The 15133-nt window shown below is 48.9% G+C and overlaps 1 protein-coding gene across 1 annotated transcript; it reads right to left on the reverse strand.

Annotated features, from left to right (window-relative positions):
- Positions 1 to 2473: 2473 nt before the first annotated feature.
- Evx2 (even-skipped homeobox 2) lies at positions 2474 to 6200 on the reverse strand. Its single transcript, XM_052182724.1, is given in 4 exon segments — positions 2474 to 3196; positions 4596 to 4873; positions 5773 to 5818; positions 5820 to 6200. Coding segments are annotated over 4 exon segments (1428 nt in total).
- Positions 6201 to 15133: the final 8933 nt, after the last annotated feature.

Consider the following 15133-nt stretch of genomic DNA (forward strand, 5'->3'; position numbering starts at 1 on the left):
CATACAGCCAGCAATATTTAAAGCACAAAGACTTTATTTACAGTTTTATTTTATTATACTAGCCAGATCCAATGGACCTAACATAAGATGAATTTATGTTCATTTCACCAGCCAGCGTTCTCATCAATCATATATATTTGGGAGGGGGCATGTAAACATTATTGCCTAAAGTACCTTATATACATCTGATAGCTGATCAGAACAAAGAGCTTTAACAATCTAGAAAGGTAAAGCTGGTAAAAGGATACCATATTTTGGTTTATCTTATTTAGTCTTAAATTATATATTAATATTTTTTAATGTAAACTTAGTGAATATGAGCTGGTATAATCATTTTTTACATAAGTAGTCTCATCTCTTTAGAAAAAAAGTTGAGTTTTAGATCATTGTTATTTCCTTGGGAAGTTCTTTAATATTTTATGGGAATATCATAATAGATCACAAGAGTTTTTTGAATTACTGCTTCCCATTGAGATCTTTTCCACCTGATAAAAATAATTTTCCTGGAAAAATTAATTATGTCAACATATAATTAAAAATCTATCTTCAGGAAGTGAAATTTTAAAATCCAGTGTCTTTAAAATAACATAAAAAATTGCTAGGAAATGAATTTGAAATAAATCACAGAAAATGTGCCAATGTGTATATATGGATGTGTGTATCTCTTATATATGTATTTAAGAGCACGAATATATATATGCATATACATACATATACATATATATACACATACACACGCAGGTTGCATACAGACATATACCCACTTTGCTGGGTCTAAGCATGCAAGTTATTTTAGGGTTTCAACTCTTCAGAAAATCTCATTATGTGAGGAGCGAAGTGGCTCTGCGGGGAGCATTATGGAAATATCTGGGCTTGATTTAATGAGGCTGTTCACATTGCTGGAATATCAACTTAACAGAGAAAAGTCTACCCAGGGCGTCCAAGTTACCAAAATGAAAATTGGCCATTGAGATGATAAGAACGTGGCTTTTTTTCTGCGAAATCACTTCAGGTAACAGAGATAACATTAAATAACATACATTCTATGCACCAAGAACAATGTTTTATGTACCGAGTCTCTTATCCGTCTCTCCTAATGACTTCCCTTAGCGGGTTGTTAGTACTTGACAGCAGGTCTCCGTGCGGGGAACTTTTCTCCAATTCCACATTCAAAGGAGGTCCATCAGAGAGCATGATTGGCAATTTTCGTCATAATCTGCACATTATTAGCATCAAAATTGACGTGGCAGTTAACACTGGTGGGTTTTGATGTACCTTTCTTCAAGTTCAAGGAAACCCCCCCTGTAGCCAGGGTTGGCAGAGCAGGTCTCAGCAACCCAGCGGTGGCTTTGCAGAGAAGGCAAGATACATGCGTGAGAAATACACCAAGATCCATTTTACCCGAGGAAAAGGAAACCAAGAAAAGAAAGGGTCCAGAGGAATCCAGAGCTCCAACTCATAAAAGTGTCTAAGGAAATTTTTAGGATATCATATACCTAGAGATTCAAGTATTCCCCAGATCGAGTGGAACGTTTGGAAACCTGAGATAAAATTTCTCTCCACAAACCTCAATGTCACTTTGACCCTCACCTTCTCTCTTTTTCCCTTTCCGTCAGTCCTGGCTATGGCAACCGCTATACCCATTACGTTTTACACAAAATATGCAAGGAAAAAAAAAATAAAACCTTCCATTTCCTAAGCACGGAAACCAAAGACTAAAGGAGAACTAACTGTAGTGAACCGGAGAGAAGGAAGCGCGATCGCCTCCCTTTCCCACCTCGGCTTTGTCCTTCCGAACAGACCGCAGCAGCCTGCGCGCTGTCAAAGATGTCTACCACGCATTCCCTGTCTGCCTTGTGGCTTCTCAGAGTTCCAGCCTCCCGCTCCCCTTGGACAAAGGCCCCTAGCTAGCTGAAACTGAGAAAAATCTGCCTTTTCCTTCTCCCCCTCGTTCAAAGACAAGAAAAAGAGCAGCAATATGAATCTGGAGAGGAAGAGGGTTGGGGAGGGATGGTGTTCCCTTGCCCAAGTACTAACGCCCACAGTTCTCTCGCTTTGTCACAGCACCCCCATTGCTTCTAGCCACCCCCCCCCCAGGGTAACTCGGCCCCGGGGCTGATTAGCCGCGACTGAACACCTGGATCAGTCTGACTGGCCCGTGGGGAGTTGTCTTCTGGAGACCGGGGACTCCAGACAGGTGGACAGCGGGAACCACATCTAGAAGGCGTAAGGTTGGGAGTGGGCATGGGGGGGGGAGCTAGGTTGGAGATACAAAAATAGAGATCATTTGGGGGGACCCCGCCAGGCCTTCACGTCGGCCCCTTCCCCTCCCCCCACCCACTCGGGCAGGTTTCTTTCGCCCTCCCGTGCCCCGGGGCGCCCCCTATAGGCAGCAGTAGCGGAGGGCCAAACGGGGGGGCCCCCCGACGGGGAGCTCGCCGAGAGGCTGGCGCGGCCCCTGGCGGCGGCGTAGTTATCTGGTGAGCGGCGCCTCGTCCCTCTGGTCCGGCGGGCTGACGGCGGTCTTGCTAAGCACCGCGGCCGAATAGGGCAAGAAGCCGCTCTCGGAGCGCGGCGCCGCGGCGCTGCAACCAAAGTCCGAGCCACCCGCCGTCCCGGCTCCCCCGCCGCCGCCGCCGCCGCCGCTGCCACCGCCGCCCCGGGAACCCAGCGCTGCCGCGGCGGCGGCGGCGGCCGCAGCTGCAGACTGGCTGCTGTGACAACTGAGGCACGAGCAGGGCGCCGAGCTACCGCTGGGGGGCGCCCCGGCCGCCGCCGCCGAGGAGGCCGCCGCCGCTGCAGCCGCCGCGGCAGCCGCAGCCGAAGCCGCGCTGTTCAAGCCCGCGGCGGCAGCTGGCGCCTGGTAGAGCCCGGGGTGGCGGAAGCTGCAGAGCAGTTCCGGCCGCGAATAAGGATGGGAAAGCGCACGGAAGGTGTCCAGAGGACGGATGGAAGTGGCGAAGGGCGAGGATGCCGCCGCCGCCGCTCCCGAGGCTGCCGCGGCTGCTGCAGCCGCGGTGACGCCCACGTGCGGGTAGTAGTGCAGCGGCACGTGCGAGTGAAAAGGGTAGGGTAGGCTTCCGGTGGCCGCCGCGTGGGTCATCATGTAGGTGTAGAAGCTGGGGTCGGCCGGATGCGGCCACGACATGGCCAGGCGCTGCCGTTTGTCCTTCATGCGTCGGTTCTGGAACCACACCTGCGGGGACAGCCGCACCAGCCCGGGTTAGGGAGCGCTGGGTATTCCCAGTCCCTGTCCGGGGTCTCCAAACCCTTCCCGGGTCCCAGAATGGCCTGGCCTGCTTCCCTGGCTCTGAGCTCAATCCCTCTTTTCTCCCATACGGGACAGGGTGCCCATTAACTCGACGATCGTCTAGGGCACACCCTCCTCAGCCAAAAGAGTCCCCTGCTCCTGAGTTTAGCGGGACTTCTCAGGTTCTGGCTCTACACTTGCTGCTTTTGTTTTGTTTTGTTTTGTTTTCATCCCAAACCAAGCTTTTATCTCCCTCTGTCTAACCACCCACCCGCGCCCAGCCTCACTGAACACCGGTCTGTCAATCCCAGGATTTGCACGGGGATTCTGGGCAGCCTTTGAAGACAGGCTGTTGAGTAGTTTTTCTGAGAGGAAGCAGCTCCAGGTCTTGAGCCCTCAGAGCTGCAAGGACAGTTCCCTAGGGGCATGGGTCCGATTCGAGTATTGAAAGGATGATTTTGTTGGAATCATTTGCTTTAAATGAGTGGCAAAAGCCGTGTGCCCAGAACCTGGAAAGGGAACTTTTCCAGCTCCTTCTAACAGTATCTAATAAAGACATCATTCGTCACAACTCTAAATGAAAGAAAGCCCGATCAAACTGGAGGAAGACTTCCACCCTAGTCTCTTATCCCATGGGGTGTTCTCTTTTGCTGGAGAGTCGAATGCTCTGTGAAATGTTCACCAAGTCTACCTAATGTCTATCCATCTGTTCTGGATGTGTAATAAAAATTAATAACCTAAATATATACATATATGCATAAATGTGTATATATACACATATATACATAAATATATGTATGTAAACAAGAACAATTTCGTTCTTTCACGTTGCCCAAGAGAAAAAAAAAATCTTTAGGAAACCACGTTCTCAATCCAATCGATTTTTAAAAAAATACTATAACCTTTTCTTCAGGTAGCAACGTTTTATGTGAGAAATAAATCTCCAAAATCAGGAACGAATGAAAAGTTGCACCTCGGGTTTGTGCCAGAGAAACAAAATCCCGCTTTGCCGCTTAGGGCAAAGTAGGACCTTGGGCACAAGTAAGGGGGCAGGCACCTGGACAACCTTTGAAGAGAACTGAGCAAGGCGAGGGGCCGGTCTGAAGCGTGGGCCTCCGGGTTCAGGGCTCCTTCTTGGTTAGCCAGGCCTGTCAACCAGGCCTGTCAACCGACTACAATTCGGCACAGGAGAAAGAAATAAACCTACTCCTTCGTTGGCAAAAGCCGGTGGGTTTCCACACAGAATTCTCACCACCCAGAAAGGGAGAAAAGAGGGAGGAAAAAAACCCAAATCAACCCAGGTGCCCCGAGGGAGGTTTGAGCAGGCATGCGCCGGAATCGATACCTTGATGGTGGTTTCGGGCAGGTTGAGTGCGGCGGCCAGCTCACACCGGCGGGGCCGAGACACGTAGTTCTCCCTGTAGAACTCCTTCTCCAGGCGCGCGATCTGTTCGCGGGTGAAGGCCGTACGGTATCGCCGCACCTGATCGGCGCCGGAACCGGAGCCAGAGCCGCCCAAAGCCGCACCTCCGCTATTACCGCTGCCGCCTCCATGCAGACTTCCGAGGCCGGAGCCGGAGGCCGACGTCGTGGTGCCCGCGACGGAGCCGCTCTCCGCGTACCCTAGCAAGCAAACAGTCCACAGCGCATGAGTGGTTGTAGGGACCGAGGACCCTGAGTTGGGCTTGCTAGCTGGTGGCAAAAGAGGCTTCGGGCAGGAAAGTCGCTGTCAAAATTGATGGGATCTGTCAGGCTTACAAATTGCTGCCGTTAATGAAATCAATGAAGTTTAGGGAACCCTTCCTAACTAAATAATAGAAACGGAATTCGAAAAGGTTGTTCTTTTTTCAATAATTAGAAAATTTCCGCTCGGTAGGAAAATTTGCTGGGGAACCAGTTTAAGAAGCTGTGGGCTTGACATAGTCTGGGAACCACAGGGTAGCTCTTTATAGGGCCTCCAGCCTTTCTTTGACAGAAAGAAATATCTTAAGATTTTTCAAAGCATCAGCAGCTCAAACCCGAGCTAGTAAAGGGGAGGGGTGTTCACTTTTCTAACTCTTTTCTGCCCGCTGACTTAAGCGGTTGAGCAGAGGTGCGAGGCCAGACTGTGTCTCAGACTTATCTAGACAAGTGCTCCCTCCACCCGGCCCTGGGCGGCCCCAGAAGCAGTTCGGAACTCCTGTCCAGAGCACCCTTCCCCAAAAGTAACTAAGCCACGCGGGCTAGCGCTGCGTCGCCTCGCCCCAGCGCTTAGATTCGCAAGCGAAACATTTACTCCGACTCAGGCAGGAGCCTGGGCGCGCGGGCCTGGCTCCTTAGGCTCCACAGGCCCTGGCTGTGCTGGGAAGCTCGAGAGCAGAACCAGAGCGACCGGTTCCTAGCATGCGTCCCTCCCCTGCCCCTGCCAGCTCTGCGCAGCACTTTAGTAAAGACTCAGAGACCGGCTAAGGCACGGAAAGGGGCTGGAGAGGCCCTCGAGGGAGCCCGGATGATGGGGCTGCAGTCTGCGGGTACCCGGTTACCTTTGGCATTGTTTTCCTTGAGCTGCGCGGCGCCCAGGCCGCCGGGGGGAGCGCAGGGCGGAGCAGCCCACCTCCACGTCGCTGCTCATGTCGGCCTCGGCGGCCGCCTCTGAATAATGACTAGGCTTCTTGCGGCTCTCGGTGGCGGAGGCGATTTCGGAGGAGACGGTGCTTTCGTTGCTCGGGTGCTGCAGGTTGAACAAAGTGTCTATTTCGAATTTGCCCTTGGCGGGGAGATCTCCCAGAGAACCGTGCAGCGGGGCGGACGGCAGGCGAGGACTGAGGCGAGCCGGGTGCTGCGAATTTTCCAGGGCCTCGAGCACAGCACTGCCAGCCGAATCGGACAAATTGGAGAACCTCTTGCCAGCAGTAGGGCTGTGGAGCCCTCTCTCCATCAGAATCATCTCTTTTCTTATTCTTTCCATCATCACAGCTTTCTAAAAAATGTCACAGTGGTCTGGCTGTCCGGTCTTAATGATGGGCTGAGCCCAGGGCTGATTCTCATTCAGCCCCAGCAAGAGGCTCTAAATATTATTATCTCTTTTGGAGGGAGGCGGAAAAATTGTGGGATGCCAGAGAGAGGGAATGACTGGTCAAAATGACCCATACATCCTTCCGAGTCGGAGATGTCATTCATCAAAAAGTAGCGCCCGCTCGTCATTAAGGTACGAATGACGCCGTTCGAATAATCATTTATTGTAACAGGTTTATAAGCAAATAAATACACGCTCCTGTCAGTGGGTAATGAAGGCGACTTCAGAGCAGACAAATAGATCCAGGTAGGAGACGAGAAGACACGAGAAGTGAGGAAGAAGGCTCCGGTCCTTTGCCCGCTCCCAACCAGTTCTGCTTGCCCGGGGGTTTGGCCTCGGGGGTGAAATTGACAGTCTGATTAATAGAGCACGCCGCGGCACATTTCCCCCTTCATTTAGGGGTATCATTACGCTCTCAGTTTGCTGGGTTGCCCCTTAGGTCCTAATCATGCAGTGCCTTCCTCATTTCTCCACGAACACAGATACGTGTTAAATAATAGATAATGCTTTGATTTTCCAGGGTAGCTTCTTGAGAAGTTTTTGTTTTGTTTTGTTTTGTTTTGTTTTAACATTTACTAGCTGGGGGGGCATAAGGGGGCGGGTAAGGGGGAGGATACAGGAAGAGTTGCGTAAGAAGACCTTGCGCCCACTCCTGTCAGGATTACTTATCATTCTGTTTTAAGAACCAAATAGTAATAATAAGTATTTTATTTAACAGATAGGATCCTGAGTTCTTTCTCTCCCTCCTCTCAGTCTGGGTGCTCCCCTCCAACAGAGAAAGAGAGAGAGAGGCAGAGAGACAGAGACAGACAGAGATAGGCAGAGACGGGGATATATCTTGTAGACTTTTGAAAATGCTTTCTTGCTACGAGGCTGGGGAGCTACATAAGGCCCGTGCCTCCAAACGGAAATCATTACATCTTCTCTGATTTTCTACCACTGTTTTTGCAGACTGATTTCCGAACTCAAAGACACTAGATTTTTAGTTTTTTAATCTGGCTGATGGACAAGCTTCTCACCCGCGCATTCTCCCTTAGGGGAGATAAACTAGACTGGAGGGTCTGATAGTAGAATTCTACAGCTAACTTTAAACACAATCGTGATTTACCGCACTATAGCGGCCCGCGCCGAATCCACTTTTTTAAATTGCCGGCTTTCCCCACCCTTCTCACATAGAGGAATTCGTGGTGAAGTAACTGGGTTTCAGGGTCAATGTGGAGGGAATGGAATCTCCAGCTGCCTCCCTTCCTTTCCCACTCTGTTCTTCCGCCTCGCCATCCTCCCCCTCCTCCACCCTAGCCCCTTACCTGTGGCCCCCGGTGTTCCTGGGGCTGACTGGGGGCACAGAGAGTCTCCGACCAGCCTTGCCTCTTCTCCTTCCCGCCTGAGGTTGGAGGCTGAGCCTCTTGGCGATAACTTTGATAGTCATAATGACGCCGGTGGCAACCATTTTAAGGAAGATCAATCTTCACTCAAATGCGCTCATCTCCTCCCGCGCTTGCGCCCCACCCTGCCCGACTCAAATGCGTCGTGCCAGTTTGCCCGCCTGCTGTCCCAGAGGTAGAGCTTCACCCGCCCCACACTGGCGAGGTCCTCGGAGGGCAGGGAGAGGACACAGTGGTCTAGCGTGTGAGCTTCCAAAGCAGCTTGGAGAGCCTGGCAGACTGAACGCTGGTCTCGGGTTTTGCACCCCTGTCACAACACTAACTCAGACCCTAACCCGGGCCCCCCTCCTTCCCACTTTGAGACACACCCAGCATATTGGGGTGTGTTAGGGGGCAAACCTCTGATCTAATTGCCCATCTGTCTGTTGGCGCTTTCTTTTTAACCTTGGACCCGTTGGGGGCGCGTCAGGAATGTAAGGGGAGGTGAGGTGTGAAGTATATTTATACACATGTGTACACATATATAGTCAATGCCAAAAGTTTTTCTCCTCTTTCCCTTAGCGCCAACTTATTTCTACAGACAAGCTTGCTGGAAAAAAAATCAATCCCACCTCTTTAAAGTTAGAAGTGGAAAGCTGGGTAGGCCCGCAGGCTCAGGGGAATTGTCTGGTGGGCGATGACCTCCGTTTGAGAACTTGACCCGGCATCCACCTTTGCCCCTGTCCCAGTGGCTATTCTACCGTAGTGGTCATTCAGCTCCTGGCACTTGCCTTGTCCTCAGGCAGGTTTTTGGCTACCTCTCTTCGCTTTTCACACGAATAATAGCCCAGCTATACGGGCGGGCGCCCCCAACTGCTTCTCAGCCAGGACGCCCAGCTCCACCGGTCCAGACTGTCGCGGCCCAGGTGTCTTTGGGAGGATCCTGCTACCTAGATCCTGCTACCTAATCCTTCCCTACCCAAGGGACTATAACAGACTCTTTGGTCTAGGCTGGGCTCCATGGGGGGGGGGGGGGGGGGCAAGACCCTGGCAGCAAGTTGGTGGCTTAGCCTGGGCGGAAATCCGCCGGTGCCTTCATTGCTGTCATTTGGCGCCCCCCTCTGTTTTCCTCGCGATTTCGGCGGCTGTGAGCTGCTTTTCTGACGCAGAAACCTCAGCGGCCTAGAAGATTTCTTACCTCTTCTAGGACCCACTGCCTCTGGTTCCAAAAGCTGGCCAAATAAGACTCCAGTCTACTGAAAATGAAAAAAAAATCATTTCTCCGTGACACCTTCATTCATTAATGGTTCTGAAACTAGCTTGCACCTTTTAAGTAACACTAATATTGCATTTCTAGGATGTTTATTGCTGCACTCGTGATCTTGTCAGGAAAACTATAGCGGTGAAAAACATCCATAACTTTTCACTGCACTTAGTAGATGGTATCATTTCACAGTGACTATTCCATTTTAATAGATAATGTTCCTTTAGATTCCATACCTATTACTAGTAACAATGCTGGCTAATTTCTATAACTCATTGACTATGCAATTACAATCTTTTTACATAGATTACACCTTCTGAAGACCAGAGAACCCCTGGGTAATTAGTCCCCCCCCCTTTTAGGAAGGAGAAACCTCCTACACAGAGAGCTTTGGTAATTGTTCATAATTTATACTTACCTCCAATAATGCAAAAGTCATGGAGGTTTGAAAGTTATGCATAACCTTTTTTTCATGTTACCTGTTTTATTTAAAGGCAGGCCTACCTCAAAAACATTACACCAGTGGAGAGGGCAGAGAGAGAGAGAGAGAGAGAGAGAGAGAGAGAGAGAGAGAGAGAGAGAGAGAGAGAGAGAGAGAGAGCAATGCTATTAAATTTGTTGTAAAAATACAGTCACTTTGTACCCTTTCCAGAAAGAAGAGGCTAAAACTAGAAACTGACCCAGTTTTTCAGCCTCTGATATCTTCAGAGTGCCACCACCAAAGAGCAGGATCACACAATTAGACAAAAATCTAACCTATGCCCCATGCCTTCAAAGGGCATCTTCCACCTATGCAAAGGGCATGCCAAATTTTTAAGATTTGGGAGTGAGGTGACATACAGGAAAAACGTTCTTTGTATTATCCAAAAAGAACAGTTTTGCTGGCAAAAATGACATAAACGAAGCAAGGCCCTTTTTTTTCTCCCCCCCCCTTTTTCTTTTTCTTCATTTCTTTCTTTCCTTCTTTCTTCCTTTCATATGTTCTTTCTTTCTTTCTTTCTTTCTTTCTTTCTTTCTTTCTTTCTTTCTTTCTTTCTTTCTTTCTTTCTTTCTTTCTTTCTTTCTTTCTTTCTTTCTTTCTTTCTTTCTTTTTCTTTCTTCCTTTCTCCTGGGGTGGGGTTAGACTGCCAGACTAAGTGTTTCCTGTAGGCAGTGGGTCCTCTAGGTAAAGTGGTGAACATGTGACCTGTGACTTCAGGTAAAAACTTGTCCTAGATTTGCAGAGTAAAGCCTGATCAGTAAAGGGCCGCGCGATGCGGTGCTCTCACCCTGCTCCCCCGGGCTTCCCGCTGCAAGATGCCAGACACCTCAACCCGAAGTAAGTCTCAAGCTCGCTGGAGAACTGGGAGTGCAGACGGTGTGAACTGTGAACGGGCAGTAAACAGGTTTCCATTTATAGGAGGGTGAGGGTTGGAGTAACCCAGCCTGCCTTCGCTAGGCTTCAAGCTCCCAGCTCTCCTCAGGCAAGCCTCTAGCTTTCTGCCTCACCTGGGTCGGCCCACTTGTTTTAGTTTTCCTTCTCCCCTCCACCTTCAACTCCTAGAATGGTTGTAAGTGAGGGAATTGGTGGCTACTTTCTTCCTGGACCCCGAGGCTACTCAGATTTGCCAACTGCCAGGAGTTTAACGTGCCCTCAGATCAGACCCAAGAACTTGCAGGGACATCTAGCGCCAGGCGCGAGGAATTGCGGGCGCCTTTCAGGGATCCGGAGCCCCACCATTGGAATCCTTTGCCAGTTTCTCATCTTCTCCTACATTTCTAGGCGTTTTCCTATCCATCACCAGCTTGGCTTTGCCTATATCCATAATTTGGATTGCCAATGGAGAATGTGAATTATTTGAAATGGTCATAGGCTTCAATTTGGCTCATAGAGTAAGCATTTAGCAAGTTAGAAAAGTTGTTGCTAGAAACTCAGAGTTACAAAATGTCAGGCAAAACAGCAAATTGCAAGCTTTGCTTCTATTTAGAAAGAAAGGAAGAAGTCTTTCAGTCCTCAAGCTTACCTTCTAGAGCCTCCTCTCTAGAAAAAGCTCAGCATTTCTTCAGAAAGCATCCCTGTTTTCTACAGCCCACAGTTAAGAGTTCTCTTCATCTCAAATAGGGGCCTGCTGCCCAGTGGAAAGCAAACTCGCCAATTTTTTTTTAATCACGTGGTATTTGGAGGGAGGGGGCTTTGTTGTTGCCTGAGATTGTTATTAAATAGAGGCTAATTTTGTTGCTAAACCCAAAAGGATTCCACCTTTCAGATTTAGAAAAATGCCCCAAACACAGGACATCTGGCTGTTGCTAGAACCTGCCTTATTCACAAAATGTTGTGATTCTGTTCTGGTTTGCTTCATATTTTGTTTGCTCTTTTTTTTTTCTTAGCCTGAGTAAAGTTGATTATTAACTGGAGATGGGAAATTAACTCCAGAGCTGGCAGGCAGACATGGCTAGGATTAGTAACCAGCCAGTTCTTCTCAACTTTAGAATCTGCTTCTAAATTGAGACTTTTTCTACAAATCATTGATTTCTCAAAAGTTAATTAAAAGGGTGTCCTGTATTTCCTGGTTGTGATCATGAAGGTAAATACTTTCAAAGGAATCTCCCACAAACCCTTTCTGACAGGATCCTGCCATCCTCTTTGTAATAGTCAGCAATCCTGTAGTCAGTTGAGCTCATTGCTATCTTGGGAAACAGGACACTTCAGTAAGTCTAATTCCTAGCCTGTATCCATTAATTTCCCATCCCCAAACAGATGTGCAAATTGTGAGAAGTGCGGCAAAGAACAGAGGCTATGTCTCCAGGACAGATTCAATACTCACAGGACGACGCTCTAGAAAGGAAAAGAAGAAAGAGCAGCAAATGGGGAGGAGTGAAGGGGCACTCGGGCGGCAAAGGACATCATGACCTTCTCACCAAAATCAGGAATTTTTTTTCACAGTACAATAGGTAAGTATTTGGAGATGATTGTCATTGCTAAACTCTTTTACGTATCCTTTTGTCAACATTTTATGATGATACACCCCCACACAAATATACGGCTCACCCTGTGCTCTTAGATGTCTGGGGGGAAAAAGCCTGTATATTATAAGCCTGGCATAGTGGATTATGCCTGTAATCCCACCCTTTTGAAAGTTTGTGGCCAGCCTTGGCGGTGGGTCTATGTCTAAAATAAATAAATAAATGAATGAATGAATGAATGAATGAATAAATAAATAAATAAATAAAGGAAAAAACACGGATTACAATTGAATTTCAGCTTGAATACAATTTGGACATAAGATATACAAGGTAAATAAAATTCTTTATTCTTATTTAACCATAGAATCCTCTCCATACCTGCCTACCCACCCTGTAAACCATGAACCTTAACAGTTCATACACAGAGCAATCCTAATTTTACCTCATAGTCAGCCTCAGCACTGTGGCTCAATAGCAGTGACTTCCCTGGGATCCTGAGATTTGGAGTTCTACCTGTGGGTCCTCTCAGAGACTTTTTTTCTAGTTGTAACCTACTTCTGCACACCTAGACTTAACTTTGTTGAAGTCACAGAAAAGTTGATGATAGAAAATGATAAAATTCACTATTCAAAACTTTCTTTATTTCCGAATAACCTTTGAAATTGGCAGAGAAACCCTAGGTTCTACAAGGGCACCATGGAGCCTTATAGGGAAGAAGACCATATGATAGGTTTCAACCTAAGCATTAACTCCAGTGTTCCTTCCAGTCAAGTACAACTTATTTTCTTGCTTCATAATTTAAGCCAAGGTTGATGTGAGAACTGGAGTCTCAGAATATGACAAAATTTTTTCTTGTTTTAACTTTATTTTCTTTGATTTAAATATACAATGTTTATCAAATGTATTAGTCAGATTTTTTTAAATGGCACGGAAGCCCAAATAACACAAAACTACTAAATTATTGCGTTTTAGGAGACTGGGGTGTGCTGGTTCTGGTTATTTCTGTTTATTTTGTTTTTAAAACCGTTTCAGTAAATGTTTGAAGCCATGGGGTGGGGTGCGAGTGTCAAGAGCTTCCATGTTGTTCTTTCTTTCTGAGTAACAGAAAAGGAAACAAGGGGGAAATAAAACATCAAATTGTTAATCTTTTTCAAAAGCCCAGAAACTCTACTACCTGGCCCCTTAAATGCAATCCAGCTTCCGTTCTAACTTTTGTCCTCTCTCAAGTAATCAAAATTATGGCGATCAACAAACTACTATTCATCACAACTCTGCAAAACCCTGGAGAGCCCCTCCAGGTTTGAATTTGACCATGAACATGTCCAGAACTTTTTAAAGTTACACAAATCCTCTTACTTTCCCTTTCTAGCACCACTTATAACCTCCGCCCCGCTTTATCTGAGCCTTTTCTGGTTACTATGTTGTGTGTGTGTGTGTGTGTGTGTGTGTCAACACTCCCACGCCATCAGCCCACCCTGCGATGCCAGACCAGGCCCAGGACCTTGCTCACTCTTCTTTCTAGGAGCCTATTTTCAGAGGACAGTGGTGCTGAGTGACAAGCTGGCCTCAGTATCACAGGTTTAGGGGAGAGATTTTCTTAAAGGATAAGCTGGTCTGAAGGCGGGTGTGCGGGTGTGCGGCACCAAACTGGCTCACCTTGAGGCTCTCGCACCCGCCCAACACTCCTGGACTCACCAAGTCTAATATAGCTCCGAGGAGACCGACCTAGATTCAAATCAGGGCTCACAAGGACGACCCATAAGTTGTTAAGACTCTGTGTGAGGGGGAGAAAATACAGAGATCAGAGCCGCCCAATCCAATGGATTAGCTCCCCCGGTACTCCCAACTAGAGCCTACCCTATGAATGGAACCTAGGTGCTCCGGACTGTGCTTGTCACGAAGCCCCGACTTTACTTGGGGGGGGGGGAGGAAAAAGGAAAGAAGGAAGGAAGGAAAAAAGAAAGAAAGAAGGAAGGAAGGAAGGAAAGAAAAGGAACGGAAAGGAAAGGAAAGGAAAAAAGAAAAGAAAAGAAAAGAAAAAAGAAAAAAAGAAACCAACACCCTTTTAATTTGGTACACTGAATTCTCTGCAGTTGGCAGCAGCCTGGAAAAGGAAGCGAAACAAAGGTCCCTGGGAAAGTGAAGTTTTCAATTAATTGGTGTGAGTAACGGGCGGGGGTGGGTGGTGGCTGCAAAATGCTAGAGACCGGTAGGCTGTGGGCTAGGCGCAGAAGATCCGTGGTACTCTATTGAGTGGCTTTCTCCTCCCGCGCTGGTACGGAGTCTTTGGGGCTGGGCTGGAGGAGGCCAAGGTGAAGCTAAGAAGGCCAGCCAGGCGAAGTGACTGTCGGTTGGCCAAGAGCAGAGACGTGAACCCAGCATCTGTGGACTTTCTAGTCGCCAGGCTTGCGGCTGGGAGATGGGAGTACGTCTCTTTTGCTGCCCCAAGACTGTTTCGTGAGTATTTTTATGGGCCGATGATGGTGCTGTATCTACTCCGACTGAACTCCTATGTGTGGAATACTTTTACCCGTTAGGTATGTTCAAGGTAGGAAAAATGAGCTGTCTCGAATTCAGGGCGACGAGGTAGACTAAGAAAAGATTAAACAGCAGGATTAAAAAAAAAAATAGAATCGCTCTGTTTTTACGTCATTCTCATCATCTCTGTCCTTCATCCTCACTTTGGTGTGCAGCTCTAGGAGCCAAAGAGCAGTGGCAAAAACAGCGGCTGCGGAGATGAAGCGCAGGCCGCGGCGCCCGCCTTGCAGACAGGCCCGAGATGGGCCGTCGCGCAATCAACTCGAGGGGGTGGCTGCAAAGCAAACTCCTGGGTCTGGGGGAGGGCGGCAATGGGAGGTGGGCCTCCCAAAGGGCTGAGGAGGGGTGGGGACCGGGTGGGTGGGTCCAGCCAGACCTGGGCTAGGAGCCAGGCTCTCCCGCGCCCCCACCCCCACGTGTCCTGGAGCAGCCAATGGCACGGTCCCCGGCCGGCGCCCTCGGGGCGGGAGGCGGCCCCCTGACCGTCCCAGGCCCCCTCCCAACCTGAACTTCGTTTTTATAAACGTCCCGCGATGAGCTAACCTGTTGGAAGGCGGGCGGGCGGGCGGGCAGGAGGCGGGAGGCTCGCGGAGGGAGAGAAGACGGGAGGGAGAGGGCGGGAGCGAGCGCGGCGCGGAGCACAGCGAGGAGGGAGGAGGCGCAGCGCCATGGTGTCCTGCGCGGGGCCGAGGTCCGGGCCCGGGCCGGGCCAGGCCGGG

This window comes from Apodemus sylvaticus, chromosome 5, assembly GCF_947179515.1.
Source record: "Apodemus sylvaticus chromosome 5, mApoSyl1.1, whole genome shotgun sequence".
Classification (NCBI taxonomy): Eukaryota; Metazoa; Chordata; class Mammalia; order Rodentia; family Muridae; genus Apodemus; species Apodemus sylvaticus.